Source organism: Arachis duranensis, chromosome 2 (genome assembly GCF_000817695.3).
Source record: "Arachis duranensis cultivar V14167 chromosome 2, aradu.V14167.gnm2.J7QH, whole genome shotgun sequence".
Classification (NCBI taxonomy): Eukaryota; Viridiplantae; Streptophyta; class Magnoliopsida; order Fabales; family Fabaceae; genus Arachis; species Arachis duranensis.
In genome coordinates this window covers 28,102,714-28,125,047 of record NC_029773.3, presented here as the reverse complement: position 1 = coordinate 28,125,047, position 22,334 = coordinate 28,102,714, and the positions used below count along the sequence as shown (strand labels likewise).

Sequence of the window (22,334 nt, the reverse complement as noted above, 5' to 3'; positions counted from 1 at the left end):
ATACTTTGACTTCTTATCATTAAAACGAATTAATCCTATTGGCATCCTGACTAGGATTAATAAAATAAACATAGATTGCTTCAAACCAATAATCTCCGTGGGATCGACCCTTACTCACGTAAGGTATTACTTGGACGACCCAGTGCACTTGCTGGTTAGTTGTGCGGATTACAAATTCGTGCACCAGTTAGTACCTAAGAGGACTTTAGAAACTGGATTAAGGAATCTAAACAGTGACGACGAGCTTAGGGAGATGTGTTTTTGTAAGACCCAAAATCTTTGAAAAGTCTTATTATGATCAAGTCTCAAATCCTACAGTTATTTATAGCCTTAATTTCATAGATTATTTTATTAAAGATAATTAAGGTAAGTTTTGATTTATTGGATTTGAGATAAGTTATAATTATTATCCAATTTTATAATTATTGGATTATTCTCTATATTTAAAGTATAAGGTTGATAGTTATGAAATAATAAGAATTTTATATGATTTGGATTAGATAAGTAATATTTTAAATATTATTACTGCTATTTTGGAAAATGAAGAAATTAATTATATTATTTCTAAATTTTGGATTTGGACATTTTATTGAAAATAAAGTGTGAAATTGATGAGCAAACAGTATTTTTATATACTATTATTGTTGAATTAGAATTTATTTCTAATTACTACATTATACCTATTTTTATGTGAAATTACTAAAATGCCCCTAACCCTAATTTTTGAAAAAAAAAAGAAACCCTAGCCCCTCAAACCCATGCAGCCGCAGCTGCTGCCCTGCTCCTTTACCCTCATCATCACTCACCCACAAGCAAACCTAACGCAAACACAACTGAAACCCATAGCAGCGCCAAATGAAAGATGGGGAAATAGGGAAATAGGGCCGCGGGAGAAGGGAGGAGGAGAGGAAGGAGATTCGCGCCGGCGTGCTGGGCTCCACCGCCGCCGTCGCGTCGTCGCTGTCACTGAAGCTTCGCGCCGCTGTCCAACCGCCGTGCCTCGCCGTCAGTTGCTGCTCATCCTCATCGCGAACAGAGGGAAGCGCGAGACCGAGAGGGAGAGAGAAAGCGTGGAGTTGGCGTCGCGCGGAGAGGGACTCGCCGCTCCTTCCCACCGCCGTCGAGCTGCCATTGACGTGTGTCACCGCGGCTGAGGGTGTCGCCACCACCAAACCCCTGCCGAAGATGCTTCCACTGCACGCGAGAGGAAGAAGAGCGATGAGGCAGAACGCGTCCTCGCCGGAGCTCTTGAGCGCCGCCGTCGTTCGTGCCTCCTCCCGCCGCCAAATCTGCTCCCACTTCTAGGTTCTGGAATCTGACCCGGACGCCGCTGCCACCATCCGAGCTCGCTGCTGCTGATGATGGTAAGCCCAAACCACCGCCAGCAAAAGGGGTTCAGGCCGCCGCAGGTGTCGCTGCCGGAGAAGGGAGCTGCATCTCTGTGATTCCGACCGCCAGGAGTGGTTTTGTGACGTTAGGGACCATCGCCGGAGCTTCTGCCTACTGCTGCTGTCGCCGGAAAAGGTTGCCGGTAAGGGTTTTAATTGTGGTTTCTGTCCTTTTTGAACTTCGGGAATACTATAGTCGCCGCGTGTTGGTTTCAGATGTCGTGATCGGAATTTGTCGCCGCAGCCGCTTGAGGTGGCTGCCGGGCTGCTGCCGAGCCGGCCCGGAGACCGTCGCTGTTTCGGTTCAACCGTTCCTCCTTCGGTTCGGTAAGCGTTTCGATTTGAAAGCTCTTTAGCTACTATTCTGTTATTTTACGCTGAGGTTTGTGGTGTTAATTACTATACGATTGAGTTTCAGTTGTTGTATGTTGCGATTAGAGTTGTTGAGACTCTTGCGAAAGTGGCTTGGAACCGAGGTTTTGACTGCCGGTATTTTGATTGTTGATTTTGGGTCGAGGCAGAAAGGATTCTGTGACGCGTTTGGGCTATGGTTTGCGTTTTGAGGTAGGGGCGCTTTCCAAAATCTATTTTTTATATGCCGGAATTATTACATATGGGTACTGATGTGAGATAATGTATTTGGTGATTGTATAAGCCTTATGTGATGTTGATTATCCTGGATGAATGTAATTATATGTTTGAATGGATTATTATTTGGTTCTGATGAACGAACTGTTGTGTGGTTTTGTGAAACATAATGCCGTCCAAGCTGATTCTTTAGAGATTTGAAATATGAGTTTAATCCGTTGAGGATTGGTTTGAATTGAGTCAATTATTTTGATGATGTGAAAGATAGAATACTCTTGAAATTCAGCCTGTGTTGCTTTAATTAATTTTGGTTTTGATAAATGATTTATTGTTGAACCGATTCTTTAAAGCTTTGGAGATGAGTTAAATCGATTGATATTGAGTTGATTTTGAAATGGTATCCTTGAGGTACGCCAATGAGGCGATTGTTGGATTTAGCTTGCTTTGAATTGATTTTCTGGTTTTGTGTTGTTGAAAAAGGAATGAGGAACGGTTTAGTTGGGACCCGAACCGGGTGGCAAAAGTCCAAGTTTTAGGGGAGGTGCTGCCGAAATTTCTATAAACTCTTAGTCTTGTTTGAAAGGTTATTTAAAAAGGGTTGGATTTGAGAAATTGTATTATTTGATTTATTAAGAGAATATTTATGTTTTCAAGCTTAATTCATTTAGTGAACTTATGCGTTGAGTTCGGCTTATTTAGAAATGACTATTTGTACAGTTTGAATCACTGAAGGAAAGAATGATGCTCTAATATTGATTTTTATATAAAAAGGGGCTTTTAGTGGTTTTAAAGGAAACTAGACTTTTGATTGAGTAATTAAGTTTGAGGCATTTTGGAAGAGCTAGAAAAATGACTTTCAAAAAGAAATCTGAAAGTGGTTTGATTCAAATGAACCGGTTCCGTTCAAATGAGTTGATTTTTGGACCGGGTTGGAACTTGTGATTTATGTATGGTCGGTTTCATAATAAATTTCGTTTTATTTACTTGAACCGAGAATCTATGACTTTAAGGGTTACAATGAATTTTAAGGAATTGATATAGGTTGACCTTCCCTAAAGACTTGGGACTCTGCCGAGAAATTTTGTTTTAAAATCCCATTGTTAGGTGGGTGATTTTGAATACTTTGAAATAAATCTTTACCTCTCCATGGTTTTGGAAGTTTTGGAAAGAAAATACCGAGAGTGGCTTTGTTTTAAAAAGGGGACTCACTTTGAGTAAATTTGGCTTATGAGCCTGAGATGATTTGAGAAACGAGATTTCTAAAGCCAAGGCTGAAAAGAGTTGAAACTTGATTTCAAAGTGAAATGAATTGAGAAAATTATTTATGGCTTAAATGCCGATTTCATGAATTTGATGATTTTGAATGTGGAAGTGCTGTTTTATTGTGAGCCGGAATGGCTTTGAATGATATGAATATTGGCTGGTTCTGGATTGAACCGTGAGCCGGAACGGCTGTGTATGCTATGAATATTGGCTGGTTCTGGACTGAACCGTGAGCTGGATGGCTGAGATGGATGTTGATCCACGGATGAGAATGAATGCATGTATATGCTGAATTATTGATAATTGTGATTTGCACTTCCACTATCTGAGATACGAGTTTCCTTGGGTAGTAGCAGTGGCTAGCCACCACGTGCTCCAGGTTGAGACTCGATACTCTGTTGACCCTATGTCGTAAGTGTGGCCAGGCACTGTGAAAGTCCCGGATGAGCTCGCCCCCGAAATATTCACCAGTGAGGGTGATGGATATGGATTATGTTTATGATCAAGTTTATGATGAGTATAACTCGAGTTGGGATGCGCAACAGAGGGACAGTCCAATGGTTAGCTACCAGGACTTGTCGGGTTGGCTCTATAACCGACAGATGATATCATCAGCCACTAGGGACAGGCATGCATCATATGCATCTATGTGACATTATTTGGATGTGCATATTGTACTTGGTTTGCCTATGTGATTAATTGCTAATTGTTTTACTTGCAATAACTGTTTGTTTGTGCCTGCATCTTCCTATCTGTGTTTGCAATTGGGACTCTGTTGGATTGTGGGGATTTGGTTGAAGGTTGGATGGTTTGGGCCTAGGGCCGTGATTGGATTGTTTGGGCCTAGGGCCGTGGTTGGAATGAGATGAACTGATGGTTGATTTCGATTTTGTGGTTTTGGCTTGGAATAAGATATGAAAGGCTATTTTGGTTCAGTATAGATAAACCTTTTTGAAAGACTTTTGAGTTTTTGAGAATTGAACAGTTCCTCTTTCAGAAAAGATTTCCGACTTTACTTTTATTGTAAACCGTTATTTTTGAAAAGAGGCATAAGACGATTATTAATCACTGGTGCAGTTATCTTCACGTATCCTATTACAGTAATTCCCAAAAACCCTCTACTGAGAACCCTTTCGAGGATGATGTTTTCACCCCCCTTCATTTTCCCCTTTCAGGATATGGGCGCAGAAGTTACGAAGAATTTATTTAGTTGTTGTTGAGATGCTCTGTATTGTTTTAGTTATGGTCTATTGTACCCTCGCCTTTATCTTGATATATTCTGTAAGAGGGATAGGAACTGTATTGGATAATATTTGTAATATCATTTATGTATATATATATATACATGTATGTACGTTTTATGAGTTGTTGTAAGTGTATTGTATGTATGGATGTACGTTGTATAGCAAAAGTATCTTTTGGATCGGTATTGCGGTTTAAAGTTTTAAACAGGCTCATATCTTAGTATTAAAAAGTATAAGTGTTGTCGTAATGTCTTAGCTATCAGAGTCGTGCAGTCGGAAGTGTGAGCTTTGGTAGTTAGGGTGTTACAGTTTTCTTGCTCAAAAGAATATTTGATTGATAGATGTATATTTTGAGCATCGAGTGTTATCTCCAGATTATTTACAAGGTCAGGAGAAAAAGATATGCATGGACAATAAAGGAGTGGATGTTGCAGAAGGACAAGGTGCTATGGTCACTCCTAATGACAAAACGAAGAACCCCACTAATCAATTCCCCCAAAACAAGCTAACGCCTGTCAACACCATGGACAATCCAAAGGCTCCTATTAATCCAATATCTCTTACTAATCCAACACCTCCAACTAAGCTAGAATCTCTCACTAATCCAAAACCTCCAAGTCAGTCGAAGCCTCTTGCCAATCCAAATCCTCAATCTCAGGCAAAGCCTCCTACTAATCCAAAGCCAAAGCCTCCTACTAAGTCTAATCTCCCTAAAAGTGTGTCAATACCCACCCCAAAGAAGGTAATTGGTGCAACTGCAACACCCAAATCCACACCAAAGTTTATTGAAACATCCAAATTCACCCTCAAGAAGAAAACGACAACAACCACCCATAATTTTAGGTCTTGTATGAGGAGTGTTGCTAAGGAAAAAGCAGTGATGAAAGCACGACATGAGAGAGGTTATTAATTATCCTCTGATTCATAGGATAGTGCCAAAGATAGTTTGTATAAGCCAGGGATCGAAGATAGTTCTTCTGATGATGATGATTATGCTAATGATGTTTGTGAGACTAAGATTGTCAAAAAAGACATCAGATTTAAACATGCTCCTGTCGTTGCATTTGCTACGGATAAAGACCAAGTTACTATTGAGGATGATGCATTTGTTGAGGAGGTCTCGGATGGGGATGTAGACCTATTCTTTGTGGGAGAATAGGGGATGATGCATATGATTCAGGGGGCTGACTCAAACGTGGCAAATTTGTAGCATTTTGAAGAAATGAAGACTCTTCCAAATTCTGAGGATGAGAGGTCAGATGAGGAGTATGAAGATGTTTCTCCAATGTTTAGAGAAGGTATAAGGTTTGGAGAACTGCAATTGGACGTTGGCATGAAATTCAACACAAAATGGGACTTTAAAGAGGCTATCAGGGAGTTCACAATTCAAGAGGGCAGATGAATTAAGTTTACGAAGAATGACAATATGAGGATGAGGGCTACTTGTAAAGTGAAAGGATGCCCATGGGTGGTGTATGCATTAAGGGATCATGAAGACACTTGTTAGTAAATAATGCCCTCGTTAATGATCATACGTGTCCAAGAAAAGATAAGAACAGGGCAGCCAACAGAAATTGGGTAGCGAGCAAACTAGTTAAGAAGGTTAGGAAGTACCCAAATTTTAGGCATTGTGGTGATGCTACTGTTTAGTGTTATGTAATTATAAAAGCATATTCTGATATACTACATTTCTTTTATGCTGCTGAAGTATGTACCATCACTAAGTCAAGACCAGATAAGTTGCCACCAAAGAAAAAATCGTCTAAACTGCCAACTTCTGCCCATGCGTCAGTTAATCCCATGCAAGGTGCTAGCTCCGAAACAGGTGCAAGACTTGGTAGTTTCTTCAAGTTCGTTTCTACTCTGGGATTCAAGGCACCTAGGAAGAAAAATTGATGACTTTGGTCTAACATGCTTATTGTGTTGGAAGTTATTTTGTATAGGACAATTTGAAAGTTTGAAAAAAAAACTCATTACCTTTGTTTATATTATGTGGCCCTTTCTTCTGTTAGGATAACTTTGTGTTTATGACTACTTTCTTATCAGGCCTATGGTTATGTTTATTTTGTTAGCAATACCTTGCTTATGGCTTTGTAATCCCATCAAAACTTATGAATCATGACTTTGTTGGCATTATTCAAAATAATTACTATATTTTGCTATTGCTATATATTCAGATTATCTTTAGTGGTACAAAAACATTTAATATCTCGAAAATGTTGGCTAACACAGTTAGATGTTCGGCAACTTTTTTTATTCTTGAAAACATTACACATATACCAAATCTCAATCGCATCATTACTCAACATTGAGTTCAAAATTTGCAAAATACCACTAGTAAGAACAATAGCATTACAGAAACAATCAGAAACAATAATTGGATTATAAAATTTTGACTCCTAATATCATATTTCAATTTTTCCAGCCTTCAACCTTCTATCATCTTTTGGTCATCATTGTAGTTAACACTTTTTGATTTTGCAGGCACAAATTCTTGCCCAACATCTGTCCAAACAAACAAACCACACCTCTTTTACCAATTGTTTGTAATCAATGAATGATTCAATAACCAAATTAGAATTTGAGAAAGGAATGAAAAATCAGTAAAAACCAACAATTATAGCTAAGATTGTAATTTGGGCACCCAAATAAAGGCTTATTTGGGTTGAAATTTGTCCCAGATCACCGGAAAACATGTTGGCAGCCGCAACCACATCATTCTGGCACACGCGTAGTCCTGCTACAATTTTGGGTCTTAGCCCTGTATCCACTACTTGTTGAGCGTATCGAGCTCGCACTAGCTTGCTCTTCACCTCCAAACATCGCTTCAGAGCTTCAACGGAATTTCTCTTAAATCACAACGGTGAAACTACAATTATGGGACGAAGGAGAAGGGAGGAAGAGATACTACATACAGTAATAATTCTTAGCTTTTAGGGTTTTAAAGGGACCAGGACCACATTAGATAAAAAATGAAGATTCACCACGTCATCTAGTCGTTGCTTGCTCCAGCATGGCATAGGAGGTGCCACATCATTACTCCATTTACTGATTGTCCTCTGAAAAAGGTAGAAGGGCAACTATGGGTCCCGAAATTGAATGTGAGAGATGCTTTTAGAAAATTTTAAAAGTCAAAGACAATTATAGATAACTCACCCAATGTCAGGGATCACTTTAAAATTTTAGTCTTATTTTTCCTCATAAATACATAACAATATCATATTCAATTGGCAAAATTTCATTTTATGTTAAACGGTGAAAATGATAAAAAAAAAGTTAAAAAAAAGTCGTCGTTTATATCTTATTACTTATGTAAAGTAAGACTATCAATTATATTATTTATAAATATTATGTTAAATTATTATATGAACCAAAATTTAGAATCTAGATTATTTAGTATTATATATTTGTCATTAATATCTCAAATTTTATTAGTTTCCTATAATACATTATATCATAGACAAATAAAACTTAAACAATTGTTTTTAAACAATAATTTCTATAAAAGTGTCTATATGGCGCATATACGCAGAACTCTCTAGTTACAAGAATTTAAATTTAGTCTTTTTTTTTGAATAAAACTCTTCCACTCATATTGCTACTTCTTCTTTTTCTTCTCCTACTCTTTTTTTTCTTCATAACTCTGTTATCCTCGTCACCACCACCACCTACATCTATTTCTTCTCCTCTTTTTTTCATTTGAATTTCTTCAATATCCTCCTTCATTTTCCTCCCCCTCCTCCTCCTCTTCTTCCTCCTCCTCCTTCGTCATCATTATTATCATCATCGTTATCATTATTATCACCATCGTCTTTTTGTATGTATAATAATTCAAATCTAGAATGCACCGAAATTACTTAATGATAATGACACGCAAACAAATTCAGTTCAACAAGTTCAAACCAAAAGTACCCCTTATTTTAAATCTAGAATGTATCAAAATTCAAATTCAAAATGAACCAAAATTACTTAATAATGACAGCACACATACAAACTCAATTCGAAACAAGTACAGACTATAAGTACACTTTATTTAAATTCAAAATTCACCGAAATTACTTAATGATAACTCCTCCTCTTCCTTTTTTTTCTTCAGCATTATCATCGTCTTTTTTTGTTCATCTTCTTCTTGTTGTTTTACCTTATTATTCTTTTGGTTTTATTCTTTTAACAAAAATAAAACAAGAAAAAATTAAACAAAGAAAAAAAAATGCATGATGCTCCAAAATCACTAGAAAGAGGAGGAGAAAAAGAAAAAAATACAACAGCAATAAAAGAATGACGATGAGGAGAAAACATGTGAAGAAGAAGAAACGTGAAAAAAGAGAAAAAATGCAAAAAAAAAAAGAGAAAACATAATTGAAACGTGTATTGACGCTCTCACTAATAAAATTAATTTTTGTTAAATTTAATCCAATTTGATTAAACTTGGCTGCCTAGTTTGTAACATGACTTTTTTTTTTTAATTTATCTATTGCTTAGTCCTTACATAGTACATAGTTTTTCTTCCTTTAGTATTTACATGTTTCTATAAGTATTTAAGGTCAAGTAGTTTAATTTTTTATAAATAAGATGTTATTTTGTCCGGCTAAAACTATAAAATATCTAAAAAACAATTAACATTTTTTAAGAGGGAGAAAAAAACATATAATAAGCTAAATTATAAATATCATTTCAAATTCAACAAATAATGTTTAAACTGTTATTGAGAACCCTTTTATATAACTACTAAGCACAATTGATAATCTTAATTCCATAACATATACACCACTTAAAATACCAGAAATCTTAAGATATGTTACTAAATGTCGACTTTTATATGGGATATAATCTAAACTATTAACCTAGATATATATTTTTTATGGAATATATTAACTTCTTATTATATTTTTGTTGTATTTTGCATTTATTTGGCCCTCGTAGAAATTGGCCATTCTATACCTCGTAGAAATTGAATCCATTCTATTATACGCCCCTAACACATAAAGAGACAAATGGAAGGAAAAAAAGAAAACAAACAAAAAATGAATAAAATGAATAAACGAATGGACCCCGAAAAAATAAGTTTTATCCGAAAATTTTGAATTGGTTAGGGTGCAGATAATGGATCAAACTAGTCTTACATAGTCAACACGTGTACCAATATAGGAATTAATTTCTATGGAGCACCATAACTATCTAAGCTTTTCTAACTGAGATCAATTCATGTCTCAATAAACGATGGAAAAACTCGAGAACAGTAACTTGAGAGTAACAATCCAAGTTTCTATGTCAAGCATGTAAGAAGAATCGACAGCAATGCATGACAAGTAACTTTTCATGCTTGAAGAAATCTCCTATGCTTACGGTTGCGGAGCCATTCACACTCTATATCCTTTAGAATGTCCAGGATCCCAAGAATACCCAAAAGAATAAGTCCACCGGAAAACTTACCACCACCTCCACCTCCATTACCGCCATTTCCATCATTATCTCGAGGGGGCAACCCCGGGCCATTGTCATCAAGTTTAGGGGACTTCACTTTCTCTGTCATCCCAAACAAAGCTTATCATATTGATTGGCATTGAACACATAAGGTGAGCTCCACTCTTGGTATGATTTTTAATTTACACAACATAAAAAGACTATTAATATATGTGAGATTTTAAACTTGGAAGAATTTTAAGCACCACATGGGAACATTTAGTATTTCTCATATAAACAAATGAACAAGCACACATGATATGGTATAAGCACAAAACAAAATACAAGTTTGTGGCTGCCGTCGAAATAAATGATATAGGAGAGAAGTAATTACCAGGAGAAATAGTAGTTGTTCGAGAACGACGTACCAAGGTTTGTGTTGCACTAGCAGCAGCACATCTAGCATCCTATATAAATTAGAGAGTTAGAGAGAGAGAGAGAAAGAGATGATACTGGTATTATGAGGAAGATTACTAAGTTCATGCTTTTATATATATACATGGGGCCTTGGCACTTAAGTTAGTTGGACTCTTAACAGATTCTAGAAGCCACTTGTCTAATTGCTCTCTAAAGTAGCTTTTGTTTTCAGAGACGGGAAGATTGCAACTCAGTATTGTCTTTGGCGATCAAAGACTGGAACTAAAATTTCAGTACTGGGACACGAAATTCCAGTCCCTTTAGTACCTCCAAAAAGAGAGAACACGGAGGACTGAGATTTTGTAGAATAAAAACTGAAACTTTAATAACATTTATTCTCAGAAGTATCCTCATTTAACTTTTCAAATTCTAAATCTATGCCCTCAATCTCCATATTTATCTTAAACTGAAAATAATAGTAACACATAACTTAGTCTAATATATTTTACACTAAACATAATACAGAGACTTAATTTAGTTTCACTTTCTCAGTCTCTTGTCTCCCAATCTCAGTCCCTCAGTCTCAGTATCCCTTCCAAATGCAGCCTAACTGCTTAACTAATCTAACTAATTCTCTAACTGATTCTGACTCTTATACATTCTTCTGGACTCTTAAGAAAGATCAAAACAGAAAAGAACAACATAAAAACTACTTAGATACTTCAGTAACAAGCAGGAAAATATCCTGCACAGAATAATGTTGACTCCTCTATTAAAAATATAATCCACATTTGATGAGTCCTTGAGCATCTTCAAACGATAAGGGATTAAGAAAAATAGGGCAAGGAACTGATAAAGATTGCCTCAATATGTGAGACATGATGAGGATTGTGAAAGGGGTAATAAGAAATTACAAGTAGTGAAGCCAAAAGCTTTTCCTAAAAAGGAAGTAGGTTTACAACTGTTTCCTATGTTTCCTAGCATGGTTTCCTCTGTCATTAAGACCTGAGCTCGTTTGATTGGATAAATAACATTCAACTACAAACAATTTTAATAGGAACTCTGAAAATTTCAATAAGGAATGAAAGTTGCCTTGTAACAATACAGACTGCTGCTTATACCAATTGATCGTGATGAGGATCTCTTATCCTCCATACCTTTGTAATATTTTTCATTTCTTATTGAAATTAGTTGTTTTATATTTAAAAGTAAAAAATAGAAGAGGTCCACATATAGAAAAATGCCAAAGATAAAAAGGAAAAGGAAATAGCCTACCAAAACAGCAGAACATTTGACACGAGATGAACGGCTTCGAAAATTAGCAGTCTGAAGTTCTCCTTTTCTAATGTTATATGGTAAGGGCTGCATCTGAAGTATGTTAGGTCGAGCATTATTGACCTGCACTTCACCCTGACTTCTATATCCAGCTGCATCAGAGAAAATATAACAAAAACATATTCCATTGATTTAAGTAACATGTGAGACACTTCACATACAAAAATTAGCTCAACTACTAACTGAGATAGTGAGGTGTCTAAAATCAGTGCACCTGGCCCTGGTACTACTAGAGACGAAGTGCCAACACAAAATTGAACTGGTTCCAGCATCTTACTGATCACCTAATACGACAATCCTAGCAATCAGAACAAGAAGGAAAATAATAAATTGTTTGTTTCAAACAGAATAGAGTTCTACATAATAGTTGAGAAGTCATTGCTCAAAGTAGTCATATCAAAAGTGCTCAAAGTTTCACCTTAGCAAATTTTACATGATTCTACATTTATGACATGTTTAAAACAAACTCCTAGAAATAATTCAGTCCAATTATAAATGAACAGTTGCTTTAGGATATGGGGAAAATAAAGATTGAATCTCTATGTCTCGGCAGCAAATCAAATATTAAAAAAAAAAAATTAAGAGTTCAGTCGACAATTTTACAACACTATCCTTGTCACACAAAATCAATTGGCAAACATAGATAGCTTATCCACCTGTCAATAACCGAAATCGAAAAAGTAAAAAATAAAACTAGAATACTCTAACATAAACTAACCAAAATCTTTTTATATAGCTCTCCAATTTCCCATTAACTTGAACTAAAATTATACCCTAATTCAAATTCAAATTCCAAACAAGGTAAGTTGCATAAAGAGGATTGATCAATCGAATACTTTTTTCCTAAGGCACGTGGGATTGAAAATACGCAAACTACAGAGGGAAGAAAAGCACCAATTACTGTCCTCGGTAAGTCGAAGTATCAATTCTGCTATCCAACAAATTCTTGAGTTCTTTCTAAAATTCAATTAACAATTTCATATGTTGTGATCATCATATTAGATTTTTAGGCCACCTGAGTGTCATTTGATTAGTTAACAAAAACCGACACAGAAACCTACAAATTTTTGTGGAGACTCACTTCAACGTCTCACCTACAACATACTAAAATATGAGGTCAATCCGAGATCTCTAACTAAAACAGAAAATTTATGAAAGTTTACTATTTACATCGGAAAACATAAACAGCTTCAGCCTAGGTTTATCTTCAACACCCATGTACACACTGCTAACCAGCTCAAAAGTTTCCAAAATTAAATATAGAAAAAGCTTAATATTGTAAAATTTAGTTAAAATCTTCACCTTCAATCATATGTTAGTAATAAGAATAAATTCCCTAAGGGTCTAAAAGTGTACGAGAGGAAAAGGTTAAGGGAAAGCCAAGGAATTATGCAAAATCAGGGAATAGAAGGTTCAAGGGAGCCCTCGAGGCCTAACTGACATGCTTAGGGGGTGACGCATGAGGTGAGAAGAATGCAATGCCGGGATGCAGAGTGCATAGGGCATGTGTGTGCATTCTGTTGGTGCACAGGGGGTGATATAAATGTACAGGTGAGGGAAAAGTGGGAAGGGGATGATTTCGCGAATCTGTCTGGGGAGAGAGGTGGCTGCTATAGTGCCCTGTGTTATCCCTTCTGTTTAGCTAATTCTCATCTCTTCTTCATCAGTAAGCTGAGATCCAGCTTCACCGAGTGTTAACAATACATACACACTTATCCCTTCTACTATTTTGTTGGCAGTTTCCTAACACAACTAAAAAATCACAAAGATACCCCTGCTAGACAGAATTCTGAAGTTTTCAGAAACACCACCACCAACACCAACACCAACAAGTTTTTGGCTTAGCTAAATTATCTCAAGTTGTTTTTGATTTTGATCTAACAATTTTTACGAACACAAACACATTAAAAGTGAGTTTACATGTGTTTAGGAAAAGTAAACTCGTCCTCACCCACTCATCCATACATGGCTGAACCTTTCTGAAAAAAGGGGAGATCAAATGTTGTTCCTCTTGAAGCTTGGTCACATTCTCATAATTTCAGCATAGTTTTTCTTTTGGGAAAATCCTTAATTGTTAATGAAATCTAAAGCTAATATCAAGTTGCCAAGCAACACACAACAGATATCATTAGCAAAGATCATTTTCTTATGCTGCAGAAAATCACAAACAACAACAATAAACATCTTTTATCAATCAAATTCAGCTTAAAACTCATTATTACAAACTATATCTCATACCAACGCACGGCTATTCTCTATTGAAAGAATAATAGTCAATGAGTCAAGCATCATCAATTTAAATTGGCCTTAACCAGAACCATCATAATCAGCTTTTGCCAAAGGGACAATAAACACATTCCAATAGCTAACTAACCTAATGATCATAGGAAGTCACGAAACATCAAGAAAGACACAATTCAAATGTCTTTTGGTTCAAACAAGCAATGCCATTTAAACACAAAATCTTCCTTCTAGACTGCTGCACAATATGTGATAGCAATCACAATCACGTCTAATTATCACTTGTGAAAATTCATAACCAAAACCCATGTATAGGTCCTTAGGATTAAATTTCAGTGGGGATGTTCCTGATTTATATTTCCATCTCCTTTTAGTCCTAATTCATTTATAAAACCCAACATATGAACCAAGTATGGGACAAATTTGCACTTAGTTCCTTTTTAAGCACCAGAAATGTGAAATTCAGAACTAATTCTACGAATATCTTTTGAGATTCATATTTGGTGACCTAATATTAAAAGAGCTCAAGCTTTTAGGAAAAATGGTTTCTTGTTAATATAAGCTCAATGGGTTGAGTTATGAACGGAGGAACGCTGCTGTCTCCACAGAAAGTTATGCAAAAATGGGCTACTTCCAAGGGCGGACCTAGAGCAATTCTTAGGAGAGCGCCAATATAAATATATAACTCAACACTAGCCTCCGCCCCTGGCTACTTCAAACAACACAGGAGTGTAGATAACCATTTTGGCATCTGAAAATGTTCAAATTTGACCGAAATAGCCCCCAGATTAGAGAAACGAATTAGCGGCCCGTGTAATACAAAAATTAAAAAATATTTGACAAAATGCACTAATCCGTTTGTCAAAATACACCGATCGTCATCTATTCATCATTGCCATTACCATCGTTGGCATCATGTCATGTTAGCCATCTACTTGGCATTGACCCTAGCCAATTAGAACCTATATTGATCCCCAAATTTATAGAATCATATAAGAGTCTTGTAAATTTGGAGTCACTATAGATTTCAGTTGGTTAGAATCCACAAAAATTGTGTCGTAGTGCTAAGTAGACGCCTAACTTGCACGTTGCCAATGACGATAATGGCAATAGCAAACAGACGACGTTAGGTGTATTTTGTCAAACATTTTTATATTTTAGTGGTCATGGGTTTCTTTCTTTAATTAAGGCTCTATTTTGTCAAACTCAAATTTTTCAAGTGCCAAAATAGCCATTTAACGAAAAAATAAAAAATTTAATCAGTATAAATTAAAAAAGACATAGCTAAATTTAGAAGAAAAACAATATAGTTGGAACCTGTGACTTTCTGCAATATAACTAGATTGACTACACTTTCATTTCAGATTAGCTTCACCACAATCAAATAAAAAGAACTCCAAATAACAAAAACAACTCCCATGCTGCAAAAGTGCAGTTATGCAGGATGCATACCTTCCCATTTTTGTATGTTTATTTCCACATATGAGAATGATGAGACTTATCTAGATTTTGGTGGACTATCTTGTTTTATCACTGTATATGGAAAAATACTAGAAATGGAAATCACACCTCATTAACTCAGCTTGTACCCTGTATTCCAAACTGATTTCATATTCACCATGATTGCTACACTAACTTCACGACACCACTAAAATTTCATCTATTGGCTTTTGATCTAGATTTCTGGATAGTAGATACTAGAAATAATAAGCTTCATAACAAAAAGAAACCCCACACAAAAATCAGTTTTCAAGACCAAGTTATGACTACCTAAAGAAAGCTAACTGATTATATTTTATTTTTCAACGTCGCTGCAGGCTAAGTTATTCTATAGCTACCCAAAAATTTACCCTTTCATCAAGAAACAATGATTTTTTGTATGATTAAAATAGCACTCATTAGCTTTTGAAAGGATCAAGTCCCACAGAAAAATTCTTGTGTTTGGGCTATGGGGAAAAAATCAGATTGTATCTCTATCCATAGAGAGCAAATGAAATATTTAAAATTTTAAATAAAAATCTACTCAACAATTTTACAACATTATCCTTATGCGGTTATGCCGTTCAACTCATTTGTCACATATAATCAATTGTCAAGCAAATTCTAGATCCTTTCAGGGAGCTTTATATAACTAATTAAGAAGAAACACAGTGACAGATAGAAATAACCTATCCACCCATTATTGATAATAGAAATTGAAGGAAAAACAATTCTCTACCCAATAAAAACTATTTTTTTTTTTATAGAAATTCTCAATTTTCCATGAACTTTAGAACAAAATTCTGCTGTAATTCAAATTCTGAACAAGTTAAAGAACGCAGATAAATCAACCAAATTCTCAATTTCCAGGTGTTCCAAATAGAAGAAAGGCACAAGATAGCACTATCAAACATGATGAAAATCTTCAATGGAATTTCTAAAAGCACATGTGAGAATAACAAATGGCAATACCCAAATCTACAGCAGGGAGCAAAACGCCAATTGCACTCCTTGGTATTCCAGAAAACAAAGACATAACCAACAGTTAGGATCAAGACAAGAGCTTAAAGAGGCAGTTCAAACCTACACCAAAGTGAATCAAATAGAACAGAAATACTCACATCTCGAAAGAAGAAGAAGAAGAAGAAGAAGAAGCAATAATAATAATAAAATAAACTGTTCTGTGCAAGAATAACATTGACGGCGTAAAAACAACGTAAACATAAACCCTGAAAATATTGTTTATACGATTTTTCCACGTCAAACACACCTCCAGAGAATGAATGAAAATCACGATAGCACAAATATAGGTGGAAAACAGAAAACGAAGTTAGAGAGGAGTGGATCGACACCTTATGAGTTGTCTCCAATTGAAGTTCTCCTCTTCGGAGGCTCTAGAATGGTTCTTGAAGGTAGCGATCATTCCATGTGTCTTCGGCATTTATGTATTTTAAAGGAATGCATATGGCGGTGACTTTTCATGGAGTGCGACAGGGCGTAACGGAATCAGGGGTATGGGTCTATGGTGGGTTGGATTTCGGTAACCTTGACAAAAATAAAACTAACAATCAGTCCATCTAAAATTTGAGAGTTCAAAATACATATTAAAGAATTAAATAAAGAAAATAAAATAATTATTCACTGATATATATTTTAAAAATATTTATATTTTTTATTATTTATTTCATTAAGCAGTATGAATAAGAGATATTAATATTTATATTTTATTAAGTAAAAAATCAAATACAATTATTTTTATATAAAGTTAGTAATTAAAAATTATTAAATAATTTAATATATTTAATTAAATTATCATATAATGATAACTATTAATTTCATACAAAAATGACCATACGTAAATTTTTGCCATCCCATTATCATTATTAACAAAATAAATAATAAAAATAAAATAAAATATTTTTTTATCTTCAAAATTTTTGTCCAAAATTAAAATTATTTTTAATATTTTTTATTTTTAAAATTGACTATGGTGGTTGGTGGTGGCTGGTGTGTGTTATTGTAGTATTTAGTAATTGAGATTGAAATTTAGAATTCGAATCCTTTAAAGTGAGGAAGTTGGTAAAGTGAAGGGTTAATCATATAACGATCCAACTTCTAGTATGTTATGACCAACCAGAAGTTAAACGTCACTAACTTGCCTTTCTATTTATTGACTAATCTTTATTATATAACCGTGATTCATTGTTAAAATATCGTCGCTTTTACAAAGTAAAAATTTGTTGAAAACAGTTATCGATATATTATTGAAAGCATACAAAAATAATTAACATTATAAACATAAATATTAACAGAATATTCACATATCATCATACATTAGTACAATGTTTACAGACCCTGTCAGTATACATCCCATAAGATAGTTATATACAAATATTAACATATGACATCACAGGCCTTGACCCATACAAAAAGTCACTAAGCTATTGTCCGGGGTAGCCTAACACTTCTAGACTTTCCTATTCTCTCTGTAAACTAACAAAAGGGAGAGACTAAACTGAAAAAGTACTAAGCTGAGATGCCGCCAAAAGAATATCAACTAACATCCCCTAACTGAACACAAATATCGTCATTCGATAGACCACCTATATGGCCTGCTTGCAGATGAATCACTCCTGAAAGATGGTAACTCCTCCTCTTGTTAATATTCCTCTGGATCCTCCTCTTTTGAGTCTCTAGGAATAGATGCTCCACCAAATGAATTGCTATTCCCGCCACCCAATACAGGTCTATTAGCGTACACAGGAGCTAAGGCTTCGCCCAACGGACCGAACTGCGATTGCAGTTGCTCGGTTGGTGAAGGAGGTGCCTGAGGTATAATGACGTTCGGAGGTGGATCTGAAATGTAACCCTCGCCTGTGTTAGGCTTAGAAGCCACCTGATGTAAGGGCTAAGCATGGATCGGTGGACTAGGAAAAGGATGACCGTGGCTGTTAGGGTGTAACCAAGAAAGAGGGAAATCATACAGCATGTCCAAGTTAAAGTCCGGACTATCTAGTGGGTGTGAGAAGGGCCTATCGCATAGTACGTATAGTCGAACACGAGATTCCCCACCCAAAACATAATAAATTTCGAACGTCGGGACCTCGTAGATGAACAGAGGCACCAACTCATAGAAAAGCACTTCGTTTCCATTTGAATGGGGAGAATAGGGGGTAAAAATTTAGGATTTCCTAGTAAGGTCAGGGTTGTTAATTACGTTTATTAATTCTTTGCTATTGACTAGACACGCAATGTATAAACAGAGAATACAAAAACAGTAAATAAAAATATAGAAAATAATAGATAAATAGAAAATACAAAAAGCATCACAGTAACAATACAGAAAACACATACATTCATAGAGAATACATAACAAAAAAGGATACACAAACAAGTATGATGCATATCTAATCTTGGTGCAGGTTATGAGCTCATGTGTCGGTTTCTACCCCCTCCCGATGAAACCTGATGTGTGAGCATTTTTTTGCTATTTTCTTATTATTTTAGATATGAATTTATTGAGTTTTATTTAGATTTTAGTGTTTTAGGCCTGTTTGGATGTTACTTTGATGCGCTTTGTGGTTTTACTAATTTCAGGAAAGATCCGAGCGAATTTGACAGAGTTCGTGTGGAAGAAAAGGAAGAAAGTGGATGTTGTCAACCCTGATCTCCTTACACTCCAACAACCATAACTTGAACTAGTGAGGTCCAATTGACGTGGTTCTAGCAGTATTGGAAAGCCAACTTCCAGAGCTTTCCAACGATATATAATAGTATATACTTTCTCTCTGGCATCACGACGCTAAACGCTATGACATTAGCGTTTAGCGCCAAACCGCGTCCAGCACTCATTCTTCTTTAGAGTCCCGGTGCCAAATGCTAGAAACTGGCGCTAAACCCCGGCAGTGCTAATAGGAGTGGTCCTTACGTCTTTAATAAATCAGCACAGAAGGCTTTATTTGATTTTCAATTTAATTTTTGAATTAAGAAAAGATATTTTTAGGTTTAGAATTTATTATTTGATTTTAGTTTCAAATCAAATTAGGTTAGATATAAAAGGGAAAAGATTTAGCCCTTCGGGAGATTGATGAGCGGATATTTTATACGCTTTTTGGGGGTAATTTCATGTAGATTTTAGTATGTTTTAATTAGTTTTAATATAATTTTATTAGTTTTTAAGCAAAAATCATATTTCTGGACTTTACTATGAGTTGTGTGATTTTTCTATGATTTCAGGTATTTTCTGGCTGAAATTGAGGGAGCTGAGCAAAAATCTGAGTTAGGCTGAAAAAGGATTGCTGATGCTGTTGGATCCTGACCTCCTTGCACTCGAAATGGATTTTCTGGAGCTACAGAGGTCCAATTGGTGCACTCTCAACGGTGTTGGAAAGTAGACATCCAGGACTTTCCAGCAATATATAATAGTCCATACTTTGCGCGAAGATAGACGATGTAACTTGGCGTTGAACGCCAAGTACATGCTGCTGGCTGGAGTTAAACGCCAGAAACACGTCATGATCCGGAGTTGAACGCCCAAAACACGTTATAACTTGGAGTTCAACTACAAGAAAAGCCTCAGTTCGTGGATAGCTTTAGTTTCAGCCCCAGCACACACCAAGTGGGCCCCAGAAGTGGATTTCTGCACTAATTATCTTAGTTTACTCATATTTTGCAAACCTAGGTTACTAGTTTACTATTTAAACAACTTTTAGAGAATTATTTTGTACCTCATGACATTTTCAGAGCTGAATTATATACACTTTGACGGCATGAGTCTCTAAACTCCATTGTTTGGGGTGAGGAGCTCTGCAGCGTCTCGATGAATTAATGCAATTGTTTCTATTTCACTCAAACGTGTGTGTGTTCCGATCTAAGATGTTTATTCGCGCTTAATTATGAAGGAGGTGATGATTCGTGACACTCATCACCTCCCTCAATCCATGAACGTGTGCCTGACAAACACCTCCGTTCTATATCAGACTGAATGAGCTTCTCTTAGATTCCTTAATCAGAATCTCCGCGGTATAAGCTAGAATTGATGGCGGCCACTCTTGAGAATCCGGAAGGTCTAAACCTTGTCTGTGGTATTCCGAGTAGGATTCAAGGATCGAATGGCTGTGACAAGCTTCAAACTCACGATTGCTGGGCGTGATGACAAACGCAAAGGAAGTAGCCACTGACAATGGTGACACCCTACATACAGCTTGCCATAGACGGGCTTTACAAACAATTGAGTTGAATATTACATTGCAGAAATTCAGAGGATAAAGCATCTCCAAAACTCCAACATATTCCCCATTACTGCACAACAAGTAACAACTATTTATTTTATGCCCTTTTTACTTTATACGAGGCTAAAGAATTCTATTGGTATCCTGACTAAGATTAATAAAATAAACATAGCTTGCTTCAAACCAATAATCTCCGTGGGATCGACCCTTACTCACGTAAGGTATTACTTGGACAACCCAGTGTACTTGCTGGTTAGTTGTACGGATTGCAAATTCGTGCACCAAGTTTTTGGCGCCGTTGCCGGGGATTATTCGAGTTTGAACAACTAAAGGTTTATTCTATTTCTTAGATTAGGAATAATTTATTTTTATTGTTATAGAGTCATTAAATTCTGATAGGATAGTTTCTTTTCAAAAAAATTTCTTTTCAAAAAAAAATATTATTTTTCTTTATTAATTGTTAATTTTTCGTGAGTCTAGTGTCTTGTTCTAAGTTTGGTGTCAATTACATCTTTAATATTTTTCTTTAAATTTTCGAACTTGTGCTCTTTGTTCTTCATTGATCTTCAAGTTGTTCTTGTTTATTTTTCTTGTTTGATCTTGAGTTTTTCTTGTTTTGTGTCTTTTCTTGTTTTTTCTTGTGCTTTTTCAAAACATTAGTTTTTAAAAATTTATTTTATCCATAAAAGAATAATACATCTTTAAAATACGTTACATTTTTAGCTTAGTTGGTTATAGCGTGGGTTTATATTCTTAGCAATTGGGCACCTTCTTTTTAAAATCCTTTTTCAAAATAATTTTTCTTGATTTAATCTTGTGCCAAACTTTAAGTTTGGTGTTTTCTTGTTAATCTTTTCATAATTTTCGAAAATTTTATTAAAGTTTTCTAAAAATTTTAAGTTTGGTGTTCTTCCTTTTGTTCTTGGTGTTCTTGAGTTTTTTTCTTGTGTCTTGATCTTAAAATTTTTAAGTTTGGTGTTCCTTGGTGTTTTCCCTCCAAAATTTTCGAAAATATGGAGCATTAGATCTAAAAGTTTTAAGTCTTGTGTCTTTTATGTGTTTTTCTCTTTCATCATAAAATTCAAAATTCAAAAAATATCTTTTCTAACTAATTTTAAACAATAATTTCGAAATTTTTATATAAAAATTTCAGATTTCAATTTCAAAATTTTTTTGAAAATCTTCACAAAATATTTTCAATTTTTTTATTTATTTCGTTTTTATTCCATTTTTATTTTATTTTTATAAAATAAATAATATCAACATACATACCATCTCCTTTATTCCATCATGGAACTAAGTGGAAATGAACAGTCCAGGAGGACTCTGGGGTCATATGCTAGCCCCACTACTGCTTCATATGGGAGTAGTATCTGTATACTCTCCATTGGAGTTAGTAGCTTTGAGTTGAATCCTCAACTCATTATCATGGTGCAGCAAAGCTGCCAGTATTCCGGTTTTCCACATGAAGAACCTACAGAGTTTCTGGCACAATTTTTACAAATTGCTGATACAGTACATGATAAGGAAGTAGATCAGGATGTCTACAGATTATTACTGTTTCCATTTGCTGTAAAAGATCAAGCTAAGAGGTGGTTAAATAACCAACCTAAGAACAGCATAAAAACATGGAAACAGCTATCAGAAAAATTCCTGAATCACTATTTCCCTCCAAAACGGATGACACAGCTAAGGCTAAGCATCCAAGGCTTCAAACAAGGAGATAATGAATCCCTTTATGATGC

At 35.4% G+C, this 22,334-nt stretch overlaps 1 protein-coding gene and 2 long non-coding RNA genes across 6 annotated transcripts; 2 read left to right on the top strand and 1 right to left on the bottom strand.

Moving 5' to 3' along the window:
* The first annotated feature begins 775 nt into the window (after nucleotides 1-775).
* LOC110277714 (uncharacterized) lies at nucleotides 776-6,112 on the top strand. The gene is made up of 4 exons (XR_002370474.2): nucleotides 776-1,531; nucleotides 1,605-1,715; nucleotides 1,807-1,952; nucleotides 4,415-6,112. It is a non-coding gene; the product is annotated as an uncharacterized LOC110277714 (long non-coding RNA).
* Nucleotides 6,113-9,508: 3,396 nt separating this feature from the next.
* On the bottom strand, nucleotides 9,509-16,894 carry LOC107474112 (protein YELLOW LEAF 1, choloroplastic). 4 transcript variants are annotated; one of them, XM_052257691.1, is made up of 6 exons: nucleotides 16,711-16,893; nucleotides 16,331-16,441; nucleotides 11,853-11,936; nucleotides 11,579-11,730; nucleotides 10,281-10,353; nucleotides 9,509-10,009 (listed from the first exon to the last, which is right to left on the bottom strand). In XM_052257691.1, the coding sequence occupies exons 3-6, from the start codon at nucleotides 11,908-11,910 to the stop codon at nucleotides 9,801-9,803; spliced, it is 492 nt and encodes a 163-aa protein (XP_052113651.1). In that variant the 5' UTR covers nucleotides 11,911-11,936; nucleotides 16,331-16,441; nucleotides 16,711-16,893; the 3' UTR covers nucleotides 9,509-9,800. The 4 variants fall into 4 exon arrangements, with proteins under 4 accessions (XP_052113651.1, XP_015949189.1, XP_015949190.1 ...); XM_016093703.3 differs by having other exon boundaries at nucleotides 16,331-16,368; XM_016093704.3 differs by lacking the exon at nucleotides 16,331-16,441 and having other exon boundaries at nucleotides 11,853-11,922; nucleotides 16,711-16,894.
* Nucleotides 9,969-19,570, top strand: LOC107474113 (uncharacterized). The gene is made up of 3 exons (XR_008006136.1): nucleotides 9,969-10,059; nucleotides 18,781-18,830; nucleotides 18,956-19,570. It is a non-coding gene; the product is annotated as an uncharacterized LOC107474113 (long non-coding RNA).
* The last annotated feature ends 2,764 nt before the right edge of the window (nucleotides 19,571-22,334 follow it).

Coding starts and splice junctions, on each gene's coding strand:
- LOC107474112 (XM_016093704.3), bottom strand. CDS start 11,910: ATGCTGGAACCAGTTCAATTTTGTGTTGGCACTTCGTCTCTAGTAGTA. Junction 11,731..11,852: donor TCTAGTAGTACCAGGGCCAG/GTGCACTGATTT, acceptor TCTCTGATGCAG/CTGGATATAGAAGTCAGGGT. Junction 10,010..10,280: donor AACAACTACTATTTCTCCTG/GTAATTACTTCT, acceptor TTGGGATGACAG/AGAAAGTGAAGTCCCCTAAA.